The 26,694-nt window shown below is 56.3% G+C and overlaps 1 protein-coding gene across 4 annotated transcripts in view; it reads left to right on the plus strand.

The window, feature by feature from the left end:
• PIK3C2A (phosphatidylinositol-4-phosphate 3-kinase catalytic subunit type 2 alpha) overlaps positions 1 to 26,694 on the plus strand; it is a 252,274-nt gene that overhangs the window by 145,505 nt on the left and 80,075 nt on the right. For all 4 annotated transcript variants that reach the window (XM_073659041.1, XM_073659039.1, XM_073659042.1 and 1 more), the window contains 6 exons: positions 9,599 to 9,702; positions 13,273 to 13,430; positions 15,818 to 15,938; positions 16,123 to 16,234; positions 21,404 to 21,483; positions 23,796 to 23,859. In XM_073659041.1, coding sequence (XP_073515142.1) covers positions 9,599 to 9,702; positions 13,273 to 13,430; positions 15,818 to 15,938; positions 16,123 to 16,234; positions 21,404 to 21,483; positions 23,796 to 23,859 — 639 coding nt within the window. The remainder of the gene's footprint in view (positions 1 to 9,598; positions 9,703 to 13,272; positions 13,431 to 15,817; positions 15,939 to 16,122; positions 16,235 to 21,403; positions 21,484 to 23,795; positions 23,860 to 26,694) is intronic.

The raw sequence follows: 26,694 nt of genomic DNA on the forward strand, positions 1-26,694 counted from the left end.
GGGTTGGGGGAGCGGAGATCTTCCCTGTGTGTAGCGTGGGGGTCGGGGGGAGCGGAGATCTTCCCTGTGTGTATTGTGGGGGTCTGGGGGAGCGGAGAGCTTCCCTGTGTGTAGCGTGGGGGTCGTGGGAGCGCAGATCTTCCCTGTGTGTAGCGTGGGGGTCGGGGGAGCGCTGATCTTCCCTGTGTGTAGTGTGGGGGTCGGGGGGTGAGCGGAGAGCTTTCCTGTGTGTAGTGTGGGGGTCGGGGGGAGCGGAGATCTTCCCTGTGTGTAGTGTGGGGGTCGGGTGGAGCGGAGATCTTCCCTGTGTGTAGTGTGGGGGTCGGGGGGAGCGCAGATCTTCCCTGTGTGTAGTGTGGGGGTCCAGGGAGCGGAGAGCTTCCCTGTGTGTATTGTGGGGATCGGAGATCTTCCCTGTGTGTAGCGTGGGGGTCGGGGGGAGCGGATATCTTCCCTGTGTGTAGCGTGGGGGTCGGGGGGAGCGAAGATCTTCCCTGTGTGTAGTGTGGGGGTCGGGGGGAGAGAAGATCTTCCCTGTGTGTAGTGTGGGTGTCGGGGGAGAGCAGATCTTCCCTGTGTGTAGTGTGGGGGTCGGGGGGAGCGGAGATCTTCCCTGTGTGTAGTGTGGGGGTCGGGGGGAGCGGAGATCTTCCCTGTGTGGGGGTCGGGGGGAGCGGAGATCTTCCCTGTGTGTAGCGTGGGGAGCGCAGATCTTCCCTGTGTGTAGCGTGGGGAGCGCAGATCTTCCCTGTGTGTAGCGTGGGTGTCGGGGGAGCGCAGATCTTCCCTGTGTGTATTGTGGGGGTCAGGGGGAGCGGAGAGCTTCCCTGTGTGTAGCGTGGGGGTCGGGGGAGCGCAGATCTTCCCTGTGTGTATTGTGGGGGTCAGGGGGAGCGGAGAGCTTCCCTGTGTGTAGCGTGGGGGTCGGGGGAGCGCAGATCTTCCCTGTGTGTATTGTGGGGGTCGGCGGCAGCGCAGATCTTCCCTGTGTGTATTGTGGGGGTCGGGGGGAGCGGAGATCTTCCCTGTGTGTAGTGTGGGGGTCGGGGGGAGCGCAGATCTTCCCTGTGTGGGGGTCGGGGGAGCGGAGATCTTCCCTGTGTGTAGTGTGGGGGTCGGGGGGAGCGCAGATCTTCCCTGTGTGGGGACGGGGGAGCGGAGATCATCCCTGTGTGTAGTGTGGGGGTCGGGGGGAGCGGAGATCTTCCCTGTGTGTAGTGTGGGGGTCGGGGGGAGCGAAGATCTTCCCTGTGTGTAGTGTGGGGGTCGGGGGGAGCGGAGATCTTCCCTGTGTGTAGCGTGGGGGTCGGGGGGAGCGGAGATCTTCCCTGTGTGTAGCGTGGGGGTCGGGGGAGCGCAGATCTTCCCTGTGTGTAGCGTGGGGGTCGGGGGGAGCGCAGATCTTCCCTGTGTGTAGTGTGCGGGTCGGGGGGAGCGGAGATCTTCCCTGTGTGTATTGTGGGGGTCAGGGGAGCGGAGAGCTTCACTGTGTGTAGTGTGGGGGTCGGGGGGAGCGGAGATCTTCTCTGTGTTTAGCGTGGGGGTCGGGGGGAGCGGAGATCTTCCCTGCGTTGTAGTGTGGGGATCGTGGGAGCGCAGATCTTCCTTGTGTGTATTGTGGGCATCGGAGATCTTCCCTGTGTGGAGGGTGGGGGTCGGGGGGAGCGGAGATCTTCTGTGTGGAGGGTGGGGGTCGGGGGGAGCGGAGATCTTCCCTGTGTGTAGTGTGGGGGTCGGGGGGAGCGGAGATCTTCCCTGTGTGTAGTGTGGGCGTCGGGGGGAGCGGAGATCTTCCCTGTGTGTAGTGTGGGGGTCGGGGGGAGCGCAGATCTTCCCTGTGTGTAGTGTGGGGGTCCAGGGAGCGGAGAGCTTCCCTGTGTGTATTTTGGGGATCGGAGATCTTCCCTGTGTGTAGCGTGGGGGTCAGGGGAGCGGAGATCTTCCCTGTGTGTAGTGTGCGGATCGGAGATCTACCCTGTGTGTAGTGTGGGGATCGGGGGGGAGCGGAGATCTTCCCTGTGTGTAGCGTTGGGGTCGGGGGGAGCGGAGATCTTCCCTGTGTGTAGCGTGGGGGTCGGGGGGAGCGGAGATCTTCCCTGTGTGTAGCGTGGGGGTCGGGGGGAGCGGAGATCTTCCCTGTGTGTAGCGTGGGGGTCGGGGGGAGCGGAGATCTTCCCTGTGTGCAGCGTGGGGGTCGGGGGGAGCGTAGATCTTCCCTGTGTGTAGCGTGGGGGTCGGGGGGAGCGGAGAAATTCCCTGTGTGTAGTGTGGGGGTCGGGGGAGCAGAGATCTTCCCTGTGTGTAGCGTGGGGGTCGGGGGAGCGGAGATCTTCCCTGTGTGTATTGTGGGGGTCGGGGGTAGCGGAGATCTTCCCTGTGTAGTGTGGGGGTCGGGGGAGCGGAGATCTTCCCTGTGTGTAGTGTGGGGGTCGGGGGATCGGAGATCTACCCTGTGTGTATTGTGGGGGTCGGGGGAGCGGAGATCTTCCCTGTGTGTAGTGTGGGGGTCGGGGGGAGCGGAGATCTTCCCTGTGTGTAGCGTGGGGATCGGGGGAGCGGAGATCTTCCCTGTGTGTAGCGTGGGGATCGGGGGAGCGGAGATCTTCCCTGTGTGTAGCGTGGGGGTCGGCGGAGCGCAGATCTTCCCTGTGTGTAGCGTGGGGGTCGGGGGGGAGCGCAGATCTTCCCTGTGTGTAGCGTGGGGGTCGGGGGGAGCGAAGATCTTCCCTGTGTGTAGGGTGGGGTCGGGGGGAGCGAAGATCTTCCCTGTGTGTAGTGTGGGTGTCGGGGGAGCGCAGATCTTCCCTGTGTGTAGTGTGGGTGTTGGGGGAGCGCAGATCTTCCCTGTGTGTAGTGTGGGGGTCGGGGGAGCGGAGATCTTCCCTGTGTGTAGCGTGGGGGTCGGGGGGAGCGGAGAGCTTCCCTGTGTGTATTGTGGGGGTCGCGGGGAGCGGAGAGCTTCCCTGTGTGTAGCGTGGGGGTCGGGGGAGCGCAGATCTTCCCTGTGTGTAGTGTGGGGGTCGGGGGGAGCGGAGATCTTCCCTGTGTGTATTGTGGGGGTCGGGGGGAGCGCAGATCTTCCCTGTGTGTAGTGTGGGGGTCGGGGGGAGCGCAGATCTTCCCTGTGTGGAGGTCGGGGGAGCGGAGATCTTCCCTGTGTGTAGCGTGGGGGTCGGGGGGAGCGGAGAGCTGCCCTGTGTGTAGCGTGGGGGTCGGGGGGAGCGGAGAGCTTCCCTGTGTGTAGTGTGGGGGTCGGGGGGAGCGGAGATCTTCCCTGTGTGTAGCGTGGGGGTCGGGGGGAGCGCATATCTTCCCTGTGTGTATTGTGGGGGTCGGGGGGAGCGCAGATCTTCCCTGTGTGTAGTGTGGGGGTCGGGGGGAGCGGAGATCTTCCCTGTGTGTAGCGTGGGGGTCGGGGGGAGCGCAGATCTTCCCTGTGTGTATTGTGGGGGTCGGGGGGAGCGGAGATCTTCCCTGTGTGTAGTGTGGGGGTCGGGGGGAGCGCAGATCTTCCCTGTGTGGAGGTCGGGGGAGCGGAGATCTTCCCTGTGTGTAGCGTGGGGGTCGGGGGGAGCGGAGAGCTTCCCTGTGTGTAGCGTGGGGGTCGGGGGAGCGGAGAGCTTCCCTGTGTGTAGCGTGGGGGTCGGGGGAGCGGAGTTCTTCCCTGTGTGTAGCGTGGGGGTCGGGGGAGCGGAGATTTTCCCTGTGTGTATTGTGGGGGTCGGGGGGAGCGGAGAGCTTCCCTGTGTGTAGTGTTGGGGTCGGGGGAGCGGAGATCTTCCCTGTGTGTATTGTGGGGGTCGGGGGAGCGGAGATCTTCCCTGTGTGTAATGTGGGGATCGGATATCTTCCCTGTGTGTAGTGTGGGGGTCGGGGGAGCGGAGATCTTCCCTGTGTGTCGCGTGGGGGTCGGGGGAGCGGAGATCTTCCCTGTGTGTAGTGTGGGGGTCGGGGGGAGCGGAGATCTTGCCTGTGTGTAGTGTGGGGGTCGGGTGGAGCGCAGATTTTCCCTGTGTGTAGCGTGGGGGTCGGGGGGAGCGGAGATCTTCCCTATGTGTAGTGTGGGGGTCGGGGGGAGCACAGAGCTTCCCTGTGTGTATTGTGGGGGTCGGGGGGAGCGGAGATCTTCCCTGTGTGTATTATGGGCGTCGGGGGAGCGGAGATCTTCCCTGTGTGTAGTGTGGGGTCGGGGGAGCGGAGATCTTCCCTGTGTGTAGTGTGGGGGTCGGGGGAGCGCAGATCTTCCCTGTGTGTAGTTTGGGGGTCGGGGGGTGAGCGGAGAGCTTTCCTGTGTGTAGTGTGGGGGTCGGGGGAGCGGAGATCTTCCCTGTGTGTATTGTGGGGGTCGGGGGGAGAGGAGATCTTCCCTGTGTGTAGTGTGGGGTCGGGGGAGCGGAGATCTTCCCTGTGTGTAGTGTGGGGGTCGGGGGAGCGCAGATCTTCCCTGTGTGTAGTGTGGGGGTCGGGGGGGTGAGCGGAGAGCTTTCCTGTGTGTAGTGTGGGGGTCGGGGGAGCGCAGATCTTCCCTGTGTGTAGTGTGGGGGTCGGGGGGTGAGCGGAGATCTTCCCTGTGTGTAGTGTGGGCGTCGGGGGAGTGGAGATCTTCCCTGTGTATAGTGTGGGGGTCGGGGGAGCGGAGATCTTCCCTGTGTGTATTGTGGGGGTCGGGGGAGCGGAGATCTTCCCTGTGTGTAGTGTGGAGGTCGGGGGAGCGGAGATCTTCCCTGTGTGTAGTGTGGGGGTCGTGGGAGCGCAGATCTTCCCTGTGTGTAGTGTGGGGGTCGGGGGGTGAGCGCAGATCTTCCCTGTGTGTAGTGTGGAGGTCGGGGGAGCGGAGATCTTCCCTGTGTGTAGTGTGGGGGTCGTGGGAGCGCAGATCTTCCCTGTGTGTAGTGTGGGGGTCGGGGGATGAGCGCAGATCTTCCCTGTGTGTAGTGTGGGGGTCGGGGGGTGAGCGCAGATCTTCCCTGTGTGTATTGTGGGGGTCGGGGGGAGCGGAGATCTTCCCTGTGTGTAGTGTGGGGGTCGGGGGGAGCGCAGATTTTCCCTGTGTGTAGCGTGGGGGTCGGGGGGAGCGGAGATCTTCCCTGTGTGTAGTGTGGGGTCGGGGGGAGCACAGAGCTTCCCTGTGTGTATTGTGGGGGTCGGGGGGAGCGGAGATATTCCCTGTGTGTAGTGTGGGCGTCGGGGGAGCGGAGATCTTCCCTGTGTGTAGCGTGGGGGTCGGGGGAGCGGAGATCTTCCCTGTGTGTAGTGTGGGGGTCGGGGGAAGCGCAGATCTTGCCTGTGTGTAGTGTGGGGGTCGGGGGGAGCGCAGATTTTCCCTGTGTGTAGCGTGGGGGTCGTGGGGAGCGGAGATCTTCCCTATGTGTAGTGTGGGGTGTCGGGGGGAGCACAGAGCTTCCCTGTGTGTATTGTGGGGGTCGGGGGGAGCGGAGATCTTCCCTGTGTGTATTGTGGGCGTCGGGGGAGCGGAGATCTTCCCTGTGTGTAGTGTGGGGGTCGGGGGAGCGCAGATCTTCCCTGTGTGTAGTGTGGGGGTCGGGGGGTGAGCGGAGAGCTTTCCTGTGTGTAGTGTTGGGGTCGGGGGAGCGCAGATCTTCCCTGTGTGTAGTGTGGGGGTCGGGGGGAGCGGAGATCTTCCCTTTGTGTATTGTGGGGGTCGGGGGGAGCGGAGATCTTCCCTGTGTGTAGTGTGGGGGTCGGGGGGAGCGCAGATTTTCCCTGTGTGTAGCGTGGGGGTCGGGGGGAGCGGAGATCTTCCCTGTGTGTAGTGTGGGGGTCGGGGGGAGCACAGAGCTTCCCTGTGTGTATTGTGGGGGTCGGGGGGAGCGGAGATCCTTCCCTGTGTGTAGTGTGGGCGTCGGGGGAGCGGAGATCTTCCCTGTGTGGGGGTCAGGGGAGCGGAGATTTTCCCTGTGTGTAGTGTGGGGGTCGGGGGGAGCGCAGATCTTCCCTGTGTGGGGGTCAGGGGAGCGGAGATCTTCCCTGTGTGTAGTGTGGGGGTCGGGGGGAGCGCAGATCTTCCCTGTGTGGGGGTCGGGGGAGCGGAGGTCTTCCCTGTGTGTAGTGTGGGTGTCGGGGGAGCAGAGATCTTCCCTGTGTGTAGTGTGGGGGTCGGAGGAGCGCAGATCTTCCCTGTGTGTATTGTGGGGGTCGGGGGGAGCGCAGATCTTCCCTGTGTGTATTGTGGGGGTCGGGGGGAGCGCAGATCTTCCCTGTGTGTATTGTGGGGGTCGGGGGGAGCGGAGATCTTCCCTGTGTGTAGTGTGGGGGTCGGGGGGAGCGCAGATCTTCCCTGTGTGGGGGTCGGGGGAGCGGAGATCTTCCCTGTGTGTAGTGTCGGGGTCGGGGGGAGCGCAGATCTTCCCTGTGTGGGGGTCGGGGGAGCGGAGGTCTTCCCTGTGTGTAGTGTGGGTGTCGGGGGAGCAGAGATCTTCCCTGTGTGTAGTGTGGGCGTCGGAGGAGCGGAGAGCTTCCCTGTGTGTGGTGTGGGCGTCGGAGGAGCGGAGAGCTTCCCTGTGTGTAGCGTGGGGGGTCGGGGGGAACGGATAGCTTCCCTGTGTCTAGCGTGGGGGTCGGGGGGAGCGGAGAGCTTCCCTGTGTGTATTGTGGGGGTCGGGGGGAGCGGAGAGCTTCCCTGTGTGTAGCGTGGGGGTCGGGGGGAGCGGAGAGCTTCCCTGTGTGTAGTGTGGGGGTCGGGGGAGCGGAGATTTTCCCTGTGTGTATTGTGGGGGTCGGGGGGAGCTGAGAGCTTCCCTGTGTGTAGTGTGGGGGTCGGGGGAGCGGAGAGCTTCCCTGTGTGTAGCGTGGGGGTCGGGGGAGCGGAGATCTTCCCTGTGTGTATTGTGGGGGTCGGGGGAGCGGAGATCTTCCCTGTCTGTAGTGTGGGGGTCGGGGGAGCGGAGATCTTCCCTGTGTGTAGTGTGGGCGTCGGGGGAGCGGAGATCTTCCCTGTGTGTAGCGTGGGGGTCGGGGGAGCGGAGATCTTCCCTGTGTGTATTGTGGGCGTCGGGGGAGCGGAGATCTTCCCTGTGTGTAGTGTGGGGGTCGGTGGAGCGGAGATCTTCCCTGTGTGTATTGTGGGGGTCGGGGGAGCGGAGATCTTCCCTGTGTGTAGTGTGGGGGTCGGGGGAGCGGAGATCTTCCCTGTGTGTAGCGTGGGGGTCGGTGGAGCGGAGATCTTCCCTGTGTGTATTGTGGGGGTCGGGGGATCGGAGATATTCCCTGTGTGTAGTGTGGGGGTCGGGGGAGCGGAGATCTTCTCTGTGTGTAGTGTGGGCGTCGGGGGAGCGGAGATCTTCCCTGTGTGTAGCGTGGGGGTCGGGGGAGCGGAGATCTTCCCTGTGTGTATTGTGGGGGTCGGGGGAGCGGAGATCTTCCCTGTGTGTAGTGTGGGGGTCGGGGGGACCGGAGATCTTCCCTGTGTGTAGTGTGGGGGTCGGGGGGAGCGGAGATCTTCCCTGTGTGTAGTGTGGGGGTCGGGGGGAGCGGAGATCTTCCCTGTGTGTAGTGTGGGAGTCGGGGGAGCGGAGAGCTTCCCTGTGTGTAGTGTGGGGGTCGGGGGAGCGGAGATCTTCCCTGTGTGTAGCGTGGGGGTCGGGGGAGCGGAGAGCTTCCCTGTGTGTATTGTGGGGGTCGGGGGAGCGGAGATCTTCCCTGTGTGTAGTGTGGGGGTCGGGGGGACCGGAGATCTTCCCTGTGTGTAGTGTGGGGGTCGGGGGGAGCGGAGATCTTCCCTGTGTGTAGTGTGGGGGTCGGGGGGAGCGGAGATCTTCCCTGTGTGTAGTGTGGGAGTCGGGGGAGCGGAGAGCTTCCCTGTGTGTAGTGTGGGGGTCGGGGGAGCGGAGATCTTCCCTGTGTGTAGCGTGGGGGTCGGGGGAGCGGAGAGCTTCCCTGTGTGTATTGTGGGGGTCGGGGGAGCGGAGATCTTCCCTGTGTGTAGTGTGGGGGTCGGGGGCAGCGCAGATCTTCCCTGTGTGGGGGTCGGGGGGAGCGCAGATCTTCCCTGTGTGGGGGTCGGGGGGAGCGGAGATCTTCCCTGTGTGTAGTGTGGGGGTCGGGGGGAGCGCAGATCTTCCCTGTGTGGGGGTCGGGGGAGCGGTGGTCTTCCCTGTGTGTAGTGTGGGTGTCGGGGGAGCAGAGATCTTCCCTGTGTGTAGTGTGGGCGTCGGAGGAGCGGAGAGCTTCCCTGTGTGTGGCGTGGGGGTCGGGAGGAGCGGAGAGCTTCCCTGTGTGTAGCGTGGGGGTCGGGGGGAGCGGAGAGCTTCCCTGTGTGTAGCGTGGGGGTCGGGGGGAGCGGAGAGCTTCCCTGTGTGTAGTGTGGGGGTCGGGGGAGCGGAGATCTTCCCTGTGTGTAGCGTGGGGGTCGGGGGAGCGGAGATTTTCCCTGTGTGTAGTGTGGGGGTCGGGGGGAGCGGAGAGCTTCCCTGTGTGTAGTGTGGGGGTCGGGGGAGCGGAGATCTTCCCTGTGTGTAGCGTGGGGGTCGGTGGAGCGGAGATCTTCCCTGTGTGTATTGTGGGGGTCGGGGGAGCGGAGATCTTCCCTGTGTGTATTGTGGGGGTCGGGGGAGCGGAGATCTTCCCTGTGTGTAGTGTGGGCGTCGGGGGAGCGGAGATCTTCCCTGTGTGTAGCGTGGGGGTCGGGGGAGCGTAGATCTTCCCTGTGTGTATTGTGGGGGTCGGGGGAGCGGAGATCTTCCCTGTGTGTAGTGTGGGGGTCGGTGGAGCGGAGATCTTCCCTGTGTGTATTGTGGGGGTCGGGGGATCGGAGATCTTTCCTGTGTGTAGTGTGGGGGTCGGGGGAGCGGAGATCTTCCCTGTGTGTAGTGTGGGGGTCGGGGGAGCGGAGATCTTCCCTTTGTGTAGCGTGGGGGTCGGTGGAGCGGAGATCTTCCCTGTGTGTATTGTGGGGGTCGGGGGATCGGAGATCTTCCCTGTGTGTAGTGTGGGGGTCAGGGGAGCGGAGATCTTCCCTGTGTGTAGCGTGGGCGTCGGGGGAGCGGAGATCTTCCCTGTGTGTAGCGTGGGGGTCGGGGGAGCGGAGATCTTCCCTGTGTGTATTGTGGGGGTCGGGGGAGCGGAGATCTTCCCTGTGTGTAGTGTGGGGGTCGGGGGAGCGGAGATCTTCCCTGTGTGTAGCGTGGGGTCGGGGGGAGCGGAGAACTTACCTGTGTGTAGCGTGGGGGTCGGGGGGACCGGAGATCTTCCCTGTGTGTAGCGTGGGGGTCGGGGGGAGCGGAGAGCTTCCCTGTGTGTAGCGTGGGGGTCGGGGGGAGCGGAGATCTTCCCTGTGTGTAGCGTGGGGGTCGGGGGGAGCGGAGAACTTACCTGTGTGTAGCGTGGGGGTCGGGGGGAGCGGAGAACTTACCTGTGTGTAGCGTGGGGGTCGGGGAGACCGGAGATCTTCCCTGTGTGTAGTGTGGGGGTCGGGGGGAGCGGAGAGCTTCCCTGTGTGTATTGTGGGGGTCGGGATACATTGTTCAGTCACTCAACCTATTGACATTACACAATTATCGTGGCCAATGGGTCGTGACTGTCAGAATCGGCCGGTGTAAGTGCGGTGTTTTCCGGATGATACGACTGCTTCTCCTCCTAGAATGACAGTGGCGGCAGCTCGCGGACCCCTCCTGGAAGCTCGTTCCTGCGGGGCTTGGAGGTGCAGGATGAAGAAGTCGCAGCCTTCTGTAAAGAGGTGGAAAGGTGAGAGGAGCGAATCTCCAGTCCGGGCAGAGCAGGGTCTTGACACATGCACAGTCTCCTATCGGGGTGCAGTGTGTGTGTGGGGGTCTGATACAGCGGCATGTAAACATGTGTGCACCCCTGGTCAAAATTACTGCTATTGTGAACAGTTAAGCAAGTTAATGATGAAATGATCGCTAAAGTTAAAGATGACACATTTCCTTTGTATTTTAGGCAAAAAAAAAAAGTCATCTTTTTTTGCATTTTAAAAATTACAAAAAGGAAAATGGTCCGATGCAAAAGTTTGAGCACCCTTGGAGAGAAGATTTGTGTTCAGATACCTTTGACCAAGATCTCAGACCTTAATTAGCCGGTTAGGGTTATGGCTTGTTCACGATCATCGTTAGGCCTGGCCAGTGATGCAAATGTCTCAGGTTTATAAAAACCTCCTCTAACCTTCTGCCAAATCCAGCAGCCATGGGGTCTTCTAAGCAGCTGCCGAGCTCTGAGAATGGTGGAGGCCACAAAGCAGGAGAAGCTATAAGAAGATAGCAAAGCGTCTTCAAGTCACCCTTTCCTCAGTTCAAAATATAATTAAGAAATGGCAGTTATCAGGAACAGTGGAGGTCAAGATAAGGTCTGGAAGACCAAGCAAAATTTCAGTTAGAGCGGTTTGTAGGATTGCTAGAGAGGCAAATCAGAACTCCCATTTGACTGCAAAAAACCTTCAGAAAGATTTATCAGACTCTGGAGTTGTGGTCCATTGTTCTACTGTTCAGAGACACCTGCACAAATATGGCCTTCATGGAAGAGTCATCAGAAGAAAACCTCTCCTGCGTCCTCACCATAACATTCAGCTTCAGAAGTGCAAAAGAACATCTAAATAAGCTTGATGCATTTTGGAAACAAGTCCTGTGGACCGATGAGGTGAAATAGAAGTCTGGTCACAATGATGAAAGGTATGTGTGGAGAAAAAAGAGCGCAGAATTTCAAGAAAAAAAAAAATCTCGCTAACCATTAAGCATGGGGGAAGATCAATCATGTTTTTGGGTTTCGTTACAGCGAATGGCATAGGGAACATTTCACAGATAGAGGGAAGAATGGAGTCAATGAAATTTCAACAAATTCTTGATGCAAACAGAACACCATCTGTAAAAAAGCTGAAGGTGAAAAGAGGATTCTACAAATGGATAATGATCCTAAACACACATCACCATCCACAATAGACGACCTCAAAAGGTGCAAGCTTAAGGTTTTACAATGGCCCTCACAGTCCCCTGATCTGAATTTCATTGAAAATCTGTGGCTAGACCTCAACATAGCAGTGCAATGGAATCCATTCTTCCCTTTACCCGTGAAATGTTCCCCGTGCGATTGGCTGCAGCACACCCCCAGAGCATGATTGATCCTCCTCCAATGGCACAGGGAACGTTTCACGGGAACTTGTGAAAGCTTTGCTCTCTTCTTATAGCTTCTCCACCATTGTCAGAGCTCGGCGGCTGCTTACAAGACCCCATGGCTGCTGGATTTGGCACAAGGTTAGAGGAGGTTTTTATAAAGCTGGAAATTTGCATCACCGGCCAGGCCTAACGATAGTGAACAAGACATAACCCCAACCTGGTGTGAAACCTTGGTCAAAGTTATCAGAGCACACAAATCTCCAAGGGTGCACAAACTTTTACATCAGCCCATTTCCTTTTTGTTATTTTTAAAATGTATATCTTGCTCAACTGTTCACAATAAGTCATTTTGACCACGGGTGCCCAAACTTTTACATGCCAGTGTATACCGGGGTTGTACAGTTGTGCTCAAAAGTTTACATACCCTGGCAGAATTTTTCCTTTCTTGGTCTTGTTTCAGAGAATATGAATGATAAGAAAAAAAACCTTTTTCTCCCCTCATGGTTATTGGTTGGGTGAAGTCATTTATTGTCAGACTACTGTGTTTTCTCTTTTTAAATCTTAATGACAACCAAAAACATCCAAATGACCCTGATCAAAAGTTCACATACCCCAGTTCTTAATCCCGTGTATTGCCCCCTCTAACATCAATGGCAGCTTGAAGTCTTCTGTGGTAGTTGTGGATGAGGGTCTTTATTTTCTCAGATGGTAAAGCTGCCCATTCTACTTGGTAAAAAGCCTCCAGTTCCTGTAAATTCCTGGGCTGTCTACATGAGCTGCGTGCTTGAGATCTCCCCAGAGTGGCTCAATGATATTGAGGTCAGGAGACTGAGATGGCCACTCCAGAACCTTCACTTTGTTCTGCTGTAGCCAGTGACAGGTCGACTTGGTCTTGTGTTTTAGATCGTTGTCATGTTGGAACGTCCAAGTACATCCCATGCAAAGCTTCCGGGCTGATGAGTGCAAATTTTCCTCCAGTATTTACTGATCACGTGCTGCATTCATCTTTCCTTCAACTTTTACCAAGTTTCCTGTGCCTTTGCAGCTCACACATCCCCAAAACATCAGCGATCCACCTCCGTGCTTTACTGTAGGAATGGTATTCCTTTCATCATAGGACTTCTTGACCTCTCTCCAAATGTATGTATCAATTTTGGTCTCATCACTCCAAATTACCTTGTTCCAGAAGTTTTCAGGCTTGTCTCTGTGCTGTTTGGTGTATTGTAGGCGAGATACTTTGTGACATTTGCACAGTAATGGCTTTCTTCTGGCGACTCAACCATGCAGCCCATTTTTCTTCAAGTGCCTCCTTATTGTGCATCCTGAACAGCCACACCGCTAGTTTTCAGAGAGTCCTGAATTTCAGCTGATGTTATTTGTGGGTTTTTCTTTGCATCCTGAACAATTTTCCTGGCAGTTGTGGCTGAAATCTTTGTTGGTCTACCTGACCGTGGTTTGGTTTTTCCAGAGCCCCTGATTTTCCATTTGTTAATCACAGTTTGAACACTGCTGACTGGCATTATCAATTCCTTGGATATTTTTTTGTATCCCTTTCCTGTGTTATACAGTTCAATTACCTTTTCCCGTAGATCCGTTGACAATTGTTTTGCTTTCCCCATGACTCATAATCCAGAAACGTCAGTGGCTGGATGAAAGATGCAAGAATCTGTCTGGATCCCAGAAACTCACTCAGCTTTTATGTACACACACTGATTACAAGCAAACAGGTCACAGGTGAGGATTTTACCTTTAGTAGCCATTCAAACCCATTTGTGTCAAATTCTCTGCATGTTATCAGGCCAAAATCACCAGGGTATGTGAACTTTTGATCAGGGTCATTTGGATGTTTTTGGTTGTCATTAAGATTTAAGATGAGAAAACACAGTAGTCTGACAATAAATGGCTTCACCCGACCAATAACCATGAGTGGAGAAAAAGGTTTATTGTTATTCTCTGAAACAAGGCGAAGAAAGGAAAAATTCTGCCGGGGTATGTAAACTTTTGAGCACAACTGTATATGATGTGTATATTCTGGAGGGGGGTGGGGGGTTGGATATGGTGTGTGTGTGTGTGTGTGTGTGTGTGTGTGTGTGTGTATACCCAGGGGTGGGGGTGTATAATATTCAGAGCGCACTGTGCTGCAGTAGTGTCGGTGCAGTGTGTCAGGATCCCTCGGCTTCTCTCCTCTCAGGCTGCGCTCGCTCTTCCTCGGGGACGGTCTGGTTGATAATCCCGGCTTTGTGCTGAGCCCGGTGATGACGCAGCGGCTCCTGAGTGCTGAGAACTCCAGTGTGAAGGTGTCTATAGAGATCCAGGGCTCCCAGCTGCCGGTGACCTTCACCTGTGATGGTGAGTACCCGCGGCGGATATAGTATTGTATACATGCCCACATATTTCTCCGCATGTTCAGTGCGGCACGTCAGGCACTCGCTGTTTCGGTCATGCACCTTCTACAGATGTTCAGCATTTATAAGGCTGAGTACATGTGTGCGTCCGGTGGAGCGTGCGTGTGTCCGGTGGAGATTAAGCTGAGCATTATGTAGCCGCCGCTAAGATGATGGCGGACGTGTCCCCTACACCGGTGAGAGGGGACGTTCTCCGTGCATCTACAGCGAGGTCAGATCTAATCTTGACTGGAATTGCGGTGGATTTTATGCGGTCAGTTCCTGATTATTTGGCTGCTGGCCCTGCTCTGGCGGCACACCGCTGCCCCGCTCGCTCGCCCGATGTGTTTGGCGCTCGGCCCTGACATCTCGCGGTGTCGTGTGCTGGTGTCAGTCCTCTGTTTCCCTGGGTCGCCTCACTGCCCCTCTCACCCCCCGTGTTTGATGCTCGGCCCTGACGTGTCGTGTGCTGGTGTAGGCCCTCTGTCCCCCTGGGTCGCCTCGCTGCCCCTCTCGCCCCCCGTGTTTGATGCTCGGCCCTGATGTGTCGTGTGCTGGTGTAGTCCTTCTGTCCCCCTGGGTCGCCTCGCTGCCTCTCTCGCTCCCCGTGTTTGATACTCGGCCCTGACGTCTCGTGGTGTCGTGTGCTGGTGTTGGCCCTCTGTCCCCCTGGGTTGCCTCGCTGCCCCTCTCGCTCCCCGTGTTTGATGCTCGGCCCTGACGTGTCGTGTGCTGGTGTAGTCCTTCTGTCCCTCTGGGTCGCCTCGCTGCCTCTCTCGCTCCCCGTGTTTGATACTCGGCCCTGACGTCTCGCGGTGTCGTGTGCTGGTGTTGGCCCTCTGTCCCCCTGGGTCGCCTCGCTGCCCCTCTCGCTCCCCGTGTTTGACGCTCGGCCCTGACGTCTCGCGGTGTCGTGTGCTGGTGTAGGCCCTCTGTCCCCCTGGGTCGCCTCGCTGCCCCTCTCGCTCCCCGTGTTTGATGCTCGGCCCTGATGTCTCGCGGTGTCATGTGCTGGTGTTGGCCCTCTGTCCCCCTGGATCGCCTCGCTGCCCCTCTCGCTCCCCGTGTTTGATGCTCGGCCCTGACGTGTTGTGTGCTGGTGTAGTCCTTCTGTCCCCCTGGGTCGCCTCGCTGCCTCTCTCGCTCCCCGTGTTTGATACTCGGCCCTGACGTCTCGCGGTGTCGTGTGCTGGTGTTGGCCCTCTGTACCCCTGGGTCGCCTCGCTGCCTCTCTCGCTCCCCGTGTTTGATGCTCGGCCCTGACGTGTCGTGTGCTGGTGTAGTCCTTCTGTCCCCCTGGGTCGCCTCGCTGCCCCTCTCGCTCCCCGTGTTTGATGCTCTGCCCTGATGTCTCGCGGTGTCGTGTGCTGGTGTTGGCCCTCTGTACCCCTGGGTCGCCTCGCTGCCCCTCTCGCTCCCCGTGTTTGATGCTCGGCCCTGACGTGTTGTGTGCTGGTGTAGTCCTTCTGTCCCCCTGGGTCGCCTCGCTGCCTCTCTCGCTCCCCGTGTTTGATACTCGGCCCTGACGTCTCGCGGTGTCGTGTGCTGGTGTTGGCCCTCTGTACCCCTGGGTCGCCTCGCTGCCCCTCTCGCCCCCCATGTTTGATGCTCGGCCCTGACGTGTCGTGTGCTGGTGTTGGCCCTCTGTCCCCCTGGGTCGCCTCGCTGCCCCTCTCGCCCCCTGTGTTTGATGCTCGGCCCTGACGTGTCGTGTGCTGGTGTAGTCCTTCTGTCCCCCTGGGTCGCCTCGCTGCCTCTCTCGCTCCCCGTGTTTGATACTCGGCCCTGACGTCTCGTGGTGTCGTGTGCTGGTGTTGGCCCTCTGTCCCCCTGGGTTGCCTCGCTGCCCCTCTCGCTCCCCGTGTTTGATGCTCGGCCCTGACGTGTCGTGTGCTGGTGTAGTCCTTCTGTCCCCCTGGGTCGCCTCGCTGCCTCTCTCGCTCCCCGTGTTTGATACTCGGCCCTGACGTCTCGCGGTGTCGTGTGCTGGTGTTGGCCCTCTGTACCCCTGGGTCGCCTCGCTGCCTCTCTCGCTCCCCGTGTTTGATACTCGGCCCTGACGTCTCGTGGTGTCGTGTGCTGGTGTTGGCCCTCTGTCCCCCTGGGTCGCCTCGCTGCCCCTCTCGCCCCCCGTGTTTGATGCTCGGCCCTGACGTGTCGTGTGCTGGTGTAGTCCTTCTGTCCCCCTGGGTCGCCTCGCTGCCTCTCTCGCTCCCCGTGTTTGATACTCGGCCCTGACGTCTCGCGGTGTCGTGTGCTGGTGTTGGCCCTCTGTCCCCCTGGGTCGCCTCGCTGCCCCTCTCGCTCCCCGTGTTTGATGCTCGGCCCTGACGCTCGTCCGCTCTCTTGCAGTGAGCTCGCCGGTGGAGCTGATCATCATGCAGGCGTTGTGCTGGGTCCACGATGACTTGAGCCAGGTGGATATTGAGAGTTATCTCCTGAAGGTGTGCGGCCATGAAGAAGTGTTACAGAAGTAAGTGACCCCGTGTCCGGACGTGGCCGTCTGTCAGTAATAATGTCTTATATGGGCCGTCCCTCCATAAAACAAAGCCCATAAAGGATCGACTGAAGCCGCTGTTTGCTTCTCCCCCCATATTGCCTTGTGTTAGTCGCGGATGTGTGTATACTGTCTACTGTGTCATCATTTATCCCCGCAGTAAGCATTGTCTGGGCAGCCACGAGTATGTACAGATGTGCCGCAAGTGGGACACGGAGATCAGACTGCAGCTGCTGTGCCGCCAGACTGTGTGCCGGGCACTGGCACGCACCGTGAGTATGGCTGCCGTCAACTCGCCCCCGTGAGTGTGCGTCTGCCTCCAGCTCGCCCCCGTGAGTGTGCGTCTGCGTCCGGCGCGCCCCCGTGAGTGTGCGTCTGCGTCCGGCGCGCCCCCGTGAGTGTGCGTCTGCGACCGGCGCGCCCCCGTGAGTGTGCGTCTGCGTCCGGCGCCCCCCCGTGAGTGTGCGTCTGCGTCCGGCCCCACCCCGTGAGTGTGCGTCTGCCACCGGCCCCACCCCGTGAGTGTGCGTCTGGGGTTCTGCTGTGACACGAGCGCTCGGGGTTGGCGCGGCGCCATTGCTGGGCGCTGATCAAATATTTCTCATTTCCGTCTGCGACTGGAAGCCGCTCTGTTATCTGTCAGCTCCTGTTACAGGAGGAGGAGGCTGATGATCCTTGCTCTGGGGTTACAGGAGGAGGAGGCTGATGATCCTCGCTCTGGGGTTACAGGAGGAGGAGGCTGATGATCCTCGCTCTGGGGTTACAGGAGGAGGAGGCTGATGATCCTCGCTCTGGGGTTACAGGAGGAGGAGGCTGATGATCCTCGCTCTGGGGTTACAGGAGGAGGAGGCTGATGATCCTCGCTCTGGGGTTACAGGAGGAGGAGGCTGATGATCCTCGCTCTGGGGTTACAGGAGGAGGAGGCTGATGATCCTCGCTCTGGGGTTACAGGAGGAGGAGGCTGATGATCCTCGCTCTGGGGTTACAGGAGGAGGAGGCTGATGATCCTCGCTCTGGGGTTACAGGAGGAGGAGGCTGATGATCCTCGCTCTGGGGTTACAGGAGGAGGAGGCTGATGATCCTCGCTCTGGGGTTACAGGAGGAGGAGGCTGATGATCCTCGCTCTGGGGTTACAGGAGGAGGAGGCTGATGATCCTCGCTCTGGGGTTACAGGAGGAGGAGGCTGATGATCCTCGCTCTGGGGTTACAGGAGGAGGAGGCTGATGATCCTCGCTCTGGGGTTACAGGAGGAGGAGGCTGATGATCCTCGCTCTGGGGTTACAGGAGGAGGAGGCTGATGATCCTCGCTCTGGGGTTACAGGAGGAGGAGGCTGATGATCCTCGCTCTGGGGTTACAGGAGGAGGAGGCTGATGATCCTCGCTCTGGGGTTACAGGAGGAGGAGGCTGATGATCCTCGCTCTGGGGTTACAGGAGGAGGAGGCTGATGATCCTCGCTCTGGGGTTACAGGAGGAGGAGGCTGATGATCCTCGCTCTGGGGTTACAGGAGGAGGAGGCTGATGATCCTCGCTCTGGGGTTACAGGAGGAGGAGGCTGATGATCCTCGCTCTGGGGTTACAGGAGGAGGAGGCTGATGATCCTCGCTCTGGGGTTACAGGAGGAGGAGGCTGATGATCCTCGCTCTGGGGTTACAGGAGGAGGAGGCTGATGATCCTAGCTCTGGGGTTACAGGAGGAGGAGGCTGATGATCCTCGCTCTGGGGTTACAGGAGGAGGAGGAGGATGAGGCTGATGATCCTCGCTCTGGGGTTATAGGAGGAGGAGGAGGATGAGGCTGATGATCCTAGCTCTGGGGTTATAGGAGGATAAGGCTGATGATCCTCGCTCTGGGATTATAGGAGGAGTAGGATGAGGCTGATGATCCTCGCTCTGGGGTTATAGGAGGAGGAGGATGAGGCTGATGATCCTCGCTCTGGGGTTATAGGAGGAGGAGGATGAGGCTGATGGTCCTCGCTCTGGGGTTACAGGAGGAGGATGAGGCTGATGATCATCGCTCTGGGGTTATAGGAGGATGAGGCTGATGGTCCTTGCTCTGGGGTTATAGGAGGATGAGGCTGATGATCCTCACTCTGGGGTTATAGGAGGATGAGGCTGATGATCCTCGCTCTGGGGTTATAGGAGGAGGAGGATGAGGTTGATGATCCTCGCTCTGTGGTTATAGGAGGATGAGGCTGATGATCCTCGCTCTGGGGTTATAGGAGGAGGAGGAGGAGGCTGATGATCCTCGCTCTGAGGTTATAGGAGGAGGAGGATGAGGCTGATGATCCTCGCTCTGGGGTTATAGGAGGAGGATGAGGCTGATGATCCTCGCTTTGGGGTTATAGGAGGAGGAGGATGAGGCTGATGGTCCTCGCTCTGGGGTTATAGGAGGAGGAGGATGAGGCTGATGGTCCTCGCTCTGGGGTTACAGGAGGAGGATGAGGCTGATGATCATCGCTCTGGGGTTATAGGAGGATGAGGCTGATGGTCCTCGCTCTGGGGTTATAGGAGGATGAGGCTGATGATCCTCGCTCTGGGATTATAGGAGGAGGATGAGGCTGATGATCCTTGCTCTGGGGTTATAGGAGGATGAGGCTGATGATCCTCGCTCTGGGGTTATAGGAGGATGAGGCTGATGATCCTCGCTCTGGGGTTATAGGAGGATGAGGCTGATGATCCTCGCTTTGGGGTTATAGGAGGAGTAGGATGAGGCTGATGATCCTCGCTCTGGGGTTATAGGAGAAGGCGGATGAGGCTGATGATCCTCGCTCTGGGGTTACAGGAGGAGGAGGCTGATGATCCTCGCTCTGGGGTTATAGGAGGATGAGGCTGATGATCCTCGCTCTGGGGTTATAGGAGGAGGATGAGGCTGATGATCCTCGCTCTGGGGTTATAGGAGGAGGAGGATGAGGCTGATGATCCTCGCTCTGGGGTTATAGGAGGAGGATGAGGTTGATGATCCTCGCTCTGGGGTTATAGGAGGGAGGAGGATGAGGCTGATGATCCTCGCTCTGGGGTTATAGGAGGAGGAGGAGGCTGATGATCCTCGCTCTGGGGTTATAGGAGGAGGATGAGGCTGATGATCCTCGCTCTGGGGTTATAGGAGGAGGAGGATGAGGCTGATGATCCTCGCTCTGGGGTTATAGGAGGAGGAGGATGAGGCTGATGATCCTTGCTCTGGGGTTATAGGAGGAGGAGGATGAGGCTGATGATCCTCGCTCTGAGGTTATAGGAGGAGGAGGCTGATGATCCTCTCTCTGGGGTTATAGGAGGAGGATGAGGCTGATGGTCCTCGCTCTGGGGTTATAGGAGGAGGATGAGGCTGATGATCCTAGCTCTGGGGTTATAGGAGGAGAATGAGGCTGATGATCCTCGCTCTGGGGTTATAGGAGGAGGAGGATGAGGCTGATGATCCTCGCTCTGAGGTTATAGGAGGAGGAGGAGGATGAGGCTGATGATCCTCGCTCTGGGGTTATAGGAGGGGGGTGAGGCTGATGGTCCTCGCTCTGGGGTTATAGGAGGAGGATGAGGCTGATGATCCTAGCTCTGGGGTTATAGGAGGAGGATGAGGCTGATGATCCTCGCTCTGGGGTTACAGGCGGATGAGGCTGATGATCCTCGCTCTGGGGTTATAGGAGGGGGGTGAGGCTGATGATCCTCGCTCTGGGGTTATAGGAGGGGGGTGAGGCTGATGATCCTCGCTCTGGGGTTATAGGAGGGGGGTGAGGCTGATGGTCCTCGCTCTGGGGTTATAGGAGGAGGATGAGGCTGATGATCCTCGCTCTGGGGTTATAGGAGGAGGAGGATGAGGCTGATGATCCTCGCTCTGGGGTTATAGGAGGAGGAGGATGAGGCTGATGATCCTCGCTCTGAGGTTATAGGAGGAGGATGAGGCTGATGGTCCTCGCTCTGGGGTTACAGGAGAATGAGGCTGATGGTCCTCGCTCTGGGGTTATAGGAGGGGGGTGAGGCTGATGGTCCTCGCTCTGGGGTTACAGGCGGATGAGGCTGATGATCCTCGCTCTGGGGTTATAGGAGGGGGGTGAGGCTGATGATCCTCGCTCTGGGGTTACAGGCGGATGAGGCTGATGATCCTCGCTCTGGGGTTATAGGAGGAGGAGGATGATGGTCCTCGCTCTGGGGTTATAGGAGGAGAATGAGGCTGATGATCCTCGCTCTGGGGTTATAGGAGGGGGGTGAGGCTGATGGTCCTCGCTCTGGGGTTACAGGCGGATGAGGCTGATGATCCTCGCTCTGGGGTTATAGGAGGGGGGTGAGTCTGATGGTCCTCGCTCTGGGGTTATAGGAGGAGGATGAGGCTGATGATCCTCGCTCTGGGGTTATAGGAGGAGGATGAGGCTGATGATCCTCGCTCTGGGGTTACAGGCGGATGAGGCTGATGATCCTCGCTCTGGGGTTATAGGAGGGGGGTGAGACTGATGATCCTCGCTCTGGGGTTATAGGAGGATGAGGCTGATGATCCTCGCTCTGGGGTTATAGGAGGAGGAGGATGAGGCTGATGATCCTCGCTCTGAGGTTATAGGAGGAGGAGGAGGATGAGGCTAATGGTCCTCGCTCTGGGGTTATAGGAGGAGGAGGATGAGGCTGATGATCCTCGCTCTGGGGTTATAGGAGGAGGAGGAGGAGGCTGATGATCCTCGCTCTGGGGTTATAGGAGGAGGATGAGGCTGATGATCCTCGTTCTGAGGTTATAGGAGGAGGAGGAGGAGGAGGATGAGGCTGATGGTCCTCGCTCTGGGGTTATAGGAGGAGGAGGATGAGGCTGATGATCCTCGTTCTGAGGTTATAGGAGGAGGAGGAGGATGAGGCTGATGGTCCTCGCTGTGGGGTTACAGGAGGATGAGGCTGATGATCCTCGCTCTGGGGTTATAGGAGGGGGGTGAGACTGATGGTCCTCGCTCTGGGGTTATAGGAGGAGGAGGAGGCTGATGATCCTCCGTCATATATAGTGAGTGCTGCTGCAGTCCTCCAGTGGGGTCTTCGGCGTTGGGGGAGGGGAGCTGTGCGGGGCACGAGTCCTCCAGGATGTGACTTGCATTATTTGTGGCCGTCACTTCCTCAGTCGGCAGGACGCTGAGATCTCCTGATTCCTGGAGCGGAAGCGTCTATTCTGTGCACGATGTAACGGGGTCTCCAGAGACGCCACCAGACCGGAGTGTCTGTCGTTTGTGGGGGGCACCTGCGGCTGTCGTGCGAGGGGGGGCACCTGCGGCTGTCGTGCGAGGGGGGCACCTGTGGTTGTCGTTGCGGGGGGGGGGTTCCTGAGGCTGTTGTCTGATTAGCCTCTGGGTCACTTTACTGCGCCCGCCGTTATTGTGCGGAGTCACTAGAGCGGGTCCTGCGGTGACGACCCCACTAGAGTATAGGATACATATAGAATCTCTCCTATATAATGTCTTCTCCGCTCTCTCGCCTCCTCTAGGCTGCAGATGAGGAGACGCCCATTCACCTGGTCCGACACTTGGCCCTGCTGGACAGGCCATTCCAAGAGCCAGTTACACGGTAATGTCCTCCTCTTCCTCCTCCTCCAAACTGCTGAGGAGCGGCCACACTTACCCATCTGAGACTGATGGCTGTCAGCCGGAGGAGCAATACACCGTCCTGTAGATATCCGACCTTCTGCTGTCCGACAGTCATGTAACACAGCGAGCGCTCCACACTGCGGGGGTCTTCATCAGCCTCGCCTGCTCACAATTAGTTATTGTGAACAGTTAAGCAGGTCGAAGATGAAATGATCTAAAAGGCCTAAAGTTACAGATCACACATTTCACTTGTATTTTAGGCAAAAAAATAAATAAATATATATATATATATATATCTATCTAACATACATAAATACACCGCACCCCACACAATTAGGATTTTACCATAATGTTTAATATTTGCCAAATGCCGGAATAATGAGAGGAGAGAAGGTTTAAGGCATTTTTATTACTTACTGCAGAGTCAGAAGTTTCCATCCATTTCATTAGTATTTGGTGCCATCGCCCTTACACTGAATGACTTGGGTCAGACATTAGGGATCTCCTTCCACAAGCTTTTAAAAGTTTATTCTGATTTCATGTCAGATATGCAGATGTCTTTTTATATAGTGTATGGAAACTTCTGGTTTCAAGTGTGTGTGTGTCTATATAATACAGTCGGTCCGGAAAGTATTCAGACCCCTTTACATTTTTCACTCTTTCATTGCAGCCATTTGGTAAATTCTATAAAGTACATTTTTTTTCTCATTAAAGTCCACTCTGCACCACATATTGACTGAAAAAAAAACAGAAATGTAGAATTTTTTGCAAATTTCTTAAAGAAAAACTGAAATCTCACATGGTCATAAGTATTCAGACCCTTTGCTCAGACGCTCATATTTGAGTCACATGCTGTCCACTTCCTTGTGATCCTCCTTGAGATGGTTCTACTCCTTCATTGGAGTCCAGCTGGGTTTAATTAAACTGATAGGACTTGATTTGGAAAGGCGCACACCTGTCTATATAAGACCTCACAGCTCACAGAGCATGTCAGACCAAATGAGAATCATCAGCTCAAAGGAACTGCCCAAGGAGCTCAGAGACAGAATTGTGGCAAGGCACAGATCTGGCCAAGGTTACAAAAGAATTTCTGCATTACTCAAGGTTCCTAAGAGCACAGTGGCCTCCGTAATCCTTAAATGGAAGAAGTTTGGGACCACCAGAAGTCTTCCTAGACCTGGCCGTCCAGCCACACTGAGCAATCGTGGGAGAAGAGCCTTGGTGAGAGAGGTAAAGAAGAACCCCAAGATTACTGTGGCTGAGCTCCAGAGATGCAGTAGGGAGATGGGAGAAAGTTCCACAAAGTCAACTATCACTGCAGCCCTCCACCAGTCGGGCCTTTATGGCAGAGTGGCCCACAGAAGCCTCTCCTCAGTGCAAGACATATGAAAGCCCGCATAGAGTTCACTCAAAAACACATGAAAGACTCCCAGACTATGAGAAATAAGATTCTCTGGTCTGATGAGACGAAGATAGAACTTTTAGGTGATAATTCTAAGTGGTATGTGTGGAGAAAACCAGGCACTGCTCATCACCCGCCCAATACAATCCCAACAGTGAAACATGGTGGTGGCAGCATCATGCTATGGGGGTGTTTTTCAGCTGCAGGGACAGGACGACTGGTTGCAATTGAAGGAAACATGAATGCGGCCAAGTACAGAGATATTCTGGATGAAAACCTCTCCCAGAGTGCTCTGGACCTCAGACTTGGCCGAAGGTTCACCTTCCAACAAGACAATGACCCTAAGCACACAGCTAAAATAACAAAGGAGTGGCTTCAGAACAACTCTGTAACCATTCCTGACCGGCCCAGATAGAGCCCTGACCTAAACCCAATTGAGCATCTCTGGAGAGACCTGGAAATGGCTGTCCACCAACGTTCACCATCCAACCTGACGGAACTGGAGAGGATCTGCCAGGAAGAATGGCAGAGGATCCCCAAATCCAGGTGTGATAAACTTGTTGCATCATTCCCCAGAAGACTCATGGCTGTACTAGCTCAAAAGGGTGCTTCTACTCAATACTGAGCAAAGGGTCTGAAGACTTTTGACCATGGGATATTTCAGTTTTTCTTTTAATAAATTTGCAAAAATTTCTACATTTCTGTTTTTTTCAGTCAAGATGGGGTGCAGAGTGTAATGTAAGGAGAAAAACAATGAACTTTCTAGAATTTACCAAATGGCTGCAATGAGTGAAAATTTTTAAAGGGGTCTGAATACTTTCCGTCCCCACTGTAGATGGAGGGCCGCCGTATATACTCGTGTAATGACTGAATCCTTCCTTGTTTCGCAGGCAGAACATTGAGGAGTTACTGGACTCTTTCCACGAGCAAGTCAGTCTGTGCCTTAAGAACGAGGTGCATGGGGCGCGTTTTTCTGGGGGGTCCTGTGGTGGATGCTTCTTGTGCTCAGATACTGTGGCCCCGGTGGTCTCAGGTCCCCATGTTTACCTCCCCAGCAGTCCTAGGGGTGCCGGCCTCTGTGCCAGGGCTGTGACTTGTTCCTGTGTCTTCAGAAGAAAAGACCCTCAAAATTCTGGGAATAGGGCAACACTACGAGAAAAGGGTGATGACACCAGTGATTATCCAGCAGTTCTGATGAGGGCTGTCCAGGACCTGACTATACACCCCCCTTGTGCTGGCCAATCGTGGCTGGTAAATGACCACCGATTGGCCACGTGTAGCTGATGGACGGTGGTTTCATCACTTGTATAGAGGGGTCGACTGCTGTCCCATGTGCAGAAAATGATGGTTAATATAATCTGTGTGTACACAGCGTATTCTCGGCAGCACATATTGGTTACCCAGGACTGTGCTGCCGAGGCTGAGGCTTTTTCAGCATTTCACTTGTTAGTTGGGTCATTTCTGACCTCGAGAGAGGCCGATAACGAAGAAACACGTGTTTCTAGGCCGCTCCATGTGTTCCCTGCTGGGAGCTGCCTGTCGGCCGTCGCCCGCTTTTCTGTTCACTCTCCTGTCCTCCTGGGGGCGCTGCAGGGATGGGCTGATGTCTCCGTATACTCTTAGGTGCAGGGATGGATCTGTCACATCTTGGTGACGTCTCAGGGATCCGCTCTGACTGCTCGTACAGATCTTTAATGTTTTGTGAACCCCTCAGCATTCTCCAGATTTCTGCAGAAGTTCGACCTGAAACTGCATCAGATTTTCACAAGTCCTAAAAGTGGATAAAGAACTAAACCAAATAAGAGTCAAAAATCTTAGACTTAAAAGAAATGACCATGATGAAAATATTCTAGTATGACATGTCTGAGTGGTAAGGTCTAGCTCATGGACAGAGGTCGGGACATTGTCATTCATTGTTCCACCAATGATGGCGGCCGTCCTGCTCCATATACAGCGAAAGATGCCTAAACATAGCACTTCTCTTTTAAACCAAAAACGTCTTTTTTTGGTCTGATGTGTCCACAAAACCTTGTTCTTGTGGTCTTCTGCTTTGACCCGTTGTTCTTTACCAAACTGTAGACGGGAGCAATGGCCTTTGGAGAGCAGTGGCGTTCTCATTGTAATCCTGCCATGCCCTCCCTTGTTGGTCTGTGTCCTCCTGATCATTAACATTAGCTCATGTGAGAGGACTTGGTTGCTTAGAGGTGACCTTGAGTTCCTTTGTAACCTCGCGGGCTAATGAACGCCTTGTTCTTGGTGTGATCTCTGCTCGTTGATCGCTTCTGGTGGATAATAATGGTCTTGACTGTCCTCCATTTGTGCACAATCTGACTGTGGATTGGTGGCGTCCAGACCCTCTAGAGATGATGCTTCTATCTCTAGAGATGGTTTTGTAACCTTCCCCGTCCTGAGGAGCATCCACTGCTCTTCTCAGGTCCTCAGAAGTCTCCTTTGTTATTTCTCTAGAGATGGTTTTGTAACCTTCCCCGTCCTGAGGAGCATCCACTGCTCTTCTGAGGTCCTCAGAAGTCTCCTTTGTTATTTCTCTAGAGATGGTTTTGTAACCTTCCCCGTCCTGTGGAGCATCCACTGCTCTTCTCAGGTCCTCAGAAGTCTCCTTTGTTATTTCTCTAGAGATGGTTTTGTAACCTTCCCCGTCCTGTGGAGCATCCACTGCTCTTCTCAGGTCCTCAGAAGTCTCCTTTGTTATTTCTCTAGAGATGGTTTTGTAACCTTCCCCGTCCTGAGGAGCATCCACTGCTCTTCTCAGGTCCTCAGAAGTCTCCTTTGTTATTTCTCTAGGGATGGTTTTGTAACCTTCCCCGTCCTGAGGAGCATCCACTGCTCTTCTCAGGTCCTCAGAAGTCTCCTTTGTTATTTCTCTAGAGATGGTTTTGTAACCTTCCCCGTCCTGTGGAGCATCCACTGCTCTTCTCAGGTCCTCAGAAGTCTCCTTTGTTATTTCTCTAGAAATGGTTTTGTAACCTTCCCCGTCCTGTGGAGCATCCACTGCTCTTCTCAGGTCCTCAGAAGTCTCCTTTGTTATTTCTCTAGAGATGGTTTTGTAACCTTCCCCGTCCTGAGGAGCATCCACTGCTCTTCTCAGGTCCTCAGAAGTCTCCTTTGTTATTTCTCTAGAGATGGTTTTGTAACCTTCCCCGTCCTGAGGAGCATCCACTGCTCTTCTCAGGTCCTCAGAAGTCTCCTTTGTTATTTCTCTAGAGATGGTTTTGTTACCTTCCCCGTCCTGTGGAGCATCCACTGCTCTTCTCAGGTCCTCAGAAGTCTCCTTTGTTATTTCTCTAGAGATGGTTTTGTAACCTTCCCCGTCCTGAGGAGCATCCACTGCTCTTCTCAGGTCCACAAAAGTCTCCTTTGTTATTTCTCTAGAGATGGTTTTGTAACCTTCCCCGTCCTGAGGAGCATCCACTGCTCTTCTCAGGTCCACAAAAGTCTCCTTTGTTATTTCTCTAGAGATGGTTTTGTAACCTTCCCCGTCCTGTGGAGCATCCACTGCTCTTCTCAGGTCTACAGAAGTCTCCTTTGTTATTTCTCTAGAGATGGTTTTGTAACCTTCCCCGTCCTGTGGAGCATCCACTGCTCTTCTCAGGTCCTCAGAAGTCTCCTTTGTTATATCTCTAGAGATGGTTTTGTAACTTTCCCCGTCCTGTGGAGCATCCACTGCTCCTCTCAGGTCCTCAGAAGTCTCCTTTGTTATTTCTCTAGGGATGGTTTTTTAACCCTCCCCGTCCTGTGGAGCATCCACTGCTCTTCTCAGGTCCTCAGAAG

This window comes from Phyllobates terribilis, unplaced genomic scaffold (assembly GCF_046119375.1).
Source record: "Phyllobates terribilis strain yellow unplaced genomic scaffold, ASM4611937v1 Scaffold_13__5_contigs__length_258822181, whole genome shotgun sequence".
NCBI classification, from domain to species: Eukaryota; Metazoa; Chordata; class Amphibia; order Anura; family Dendrobatidae; genus Phyllobates; species Phyllobates terribilis.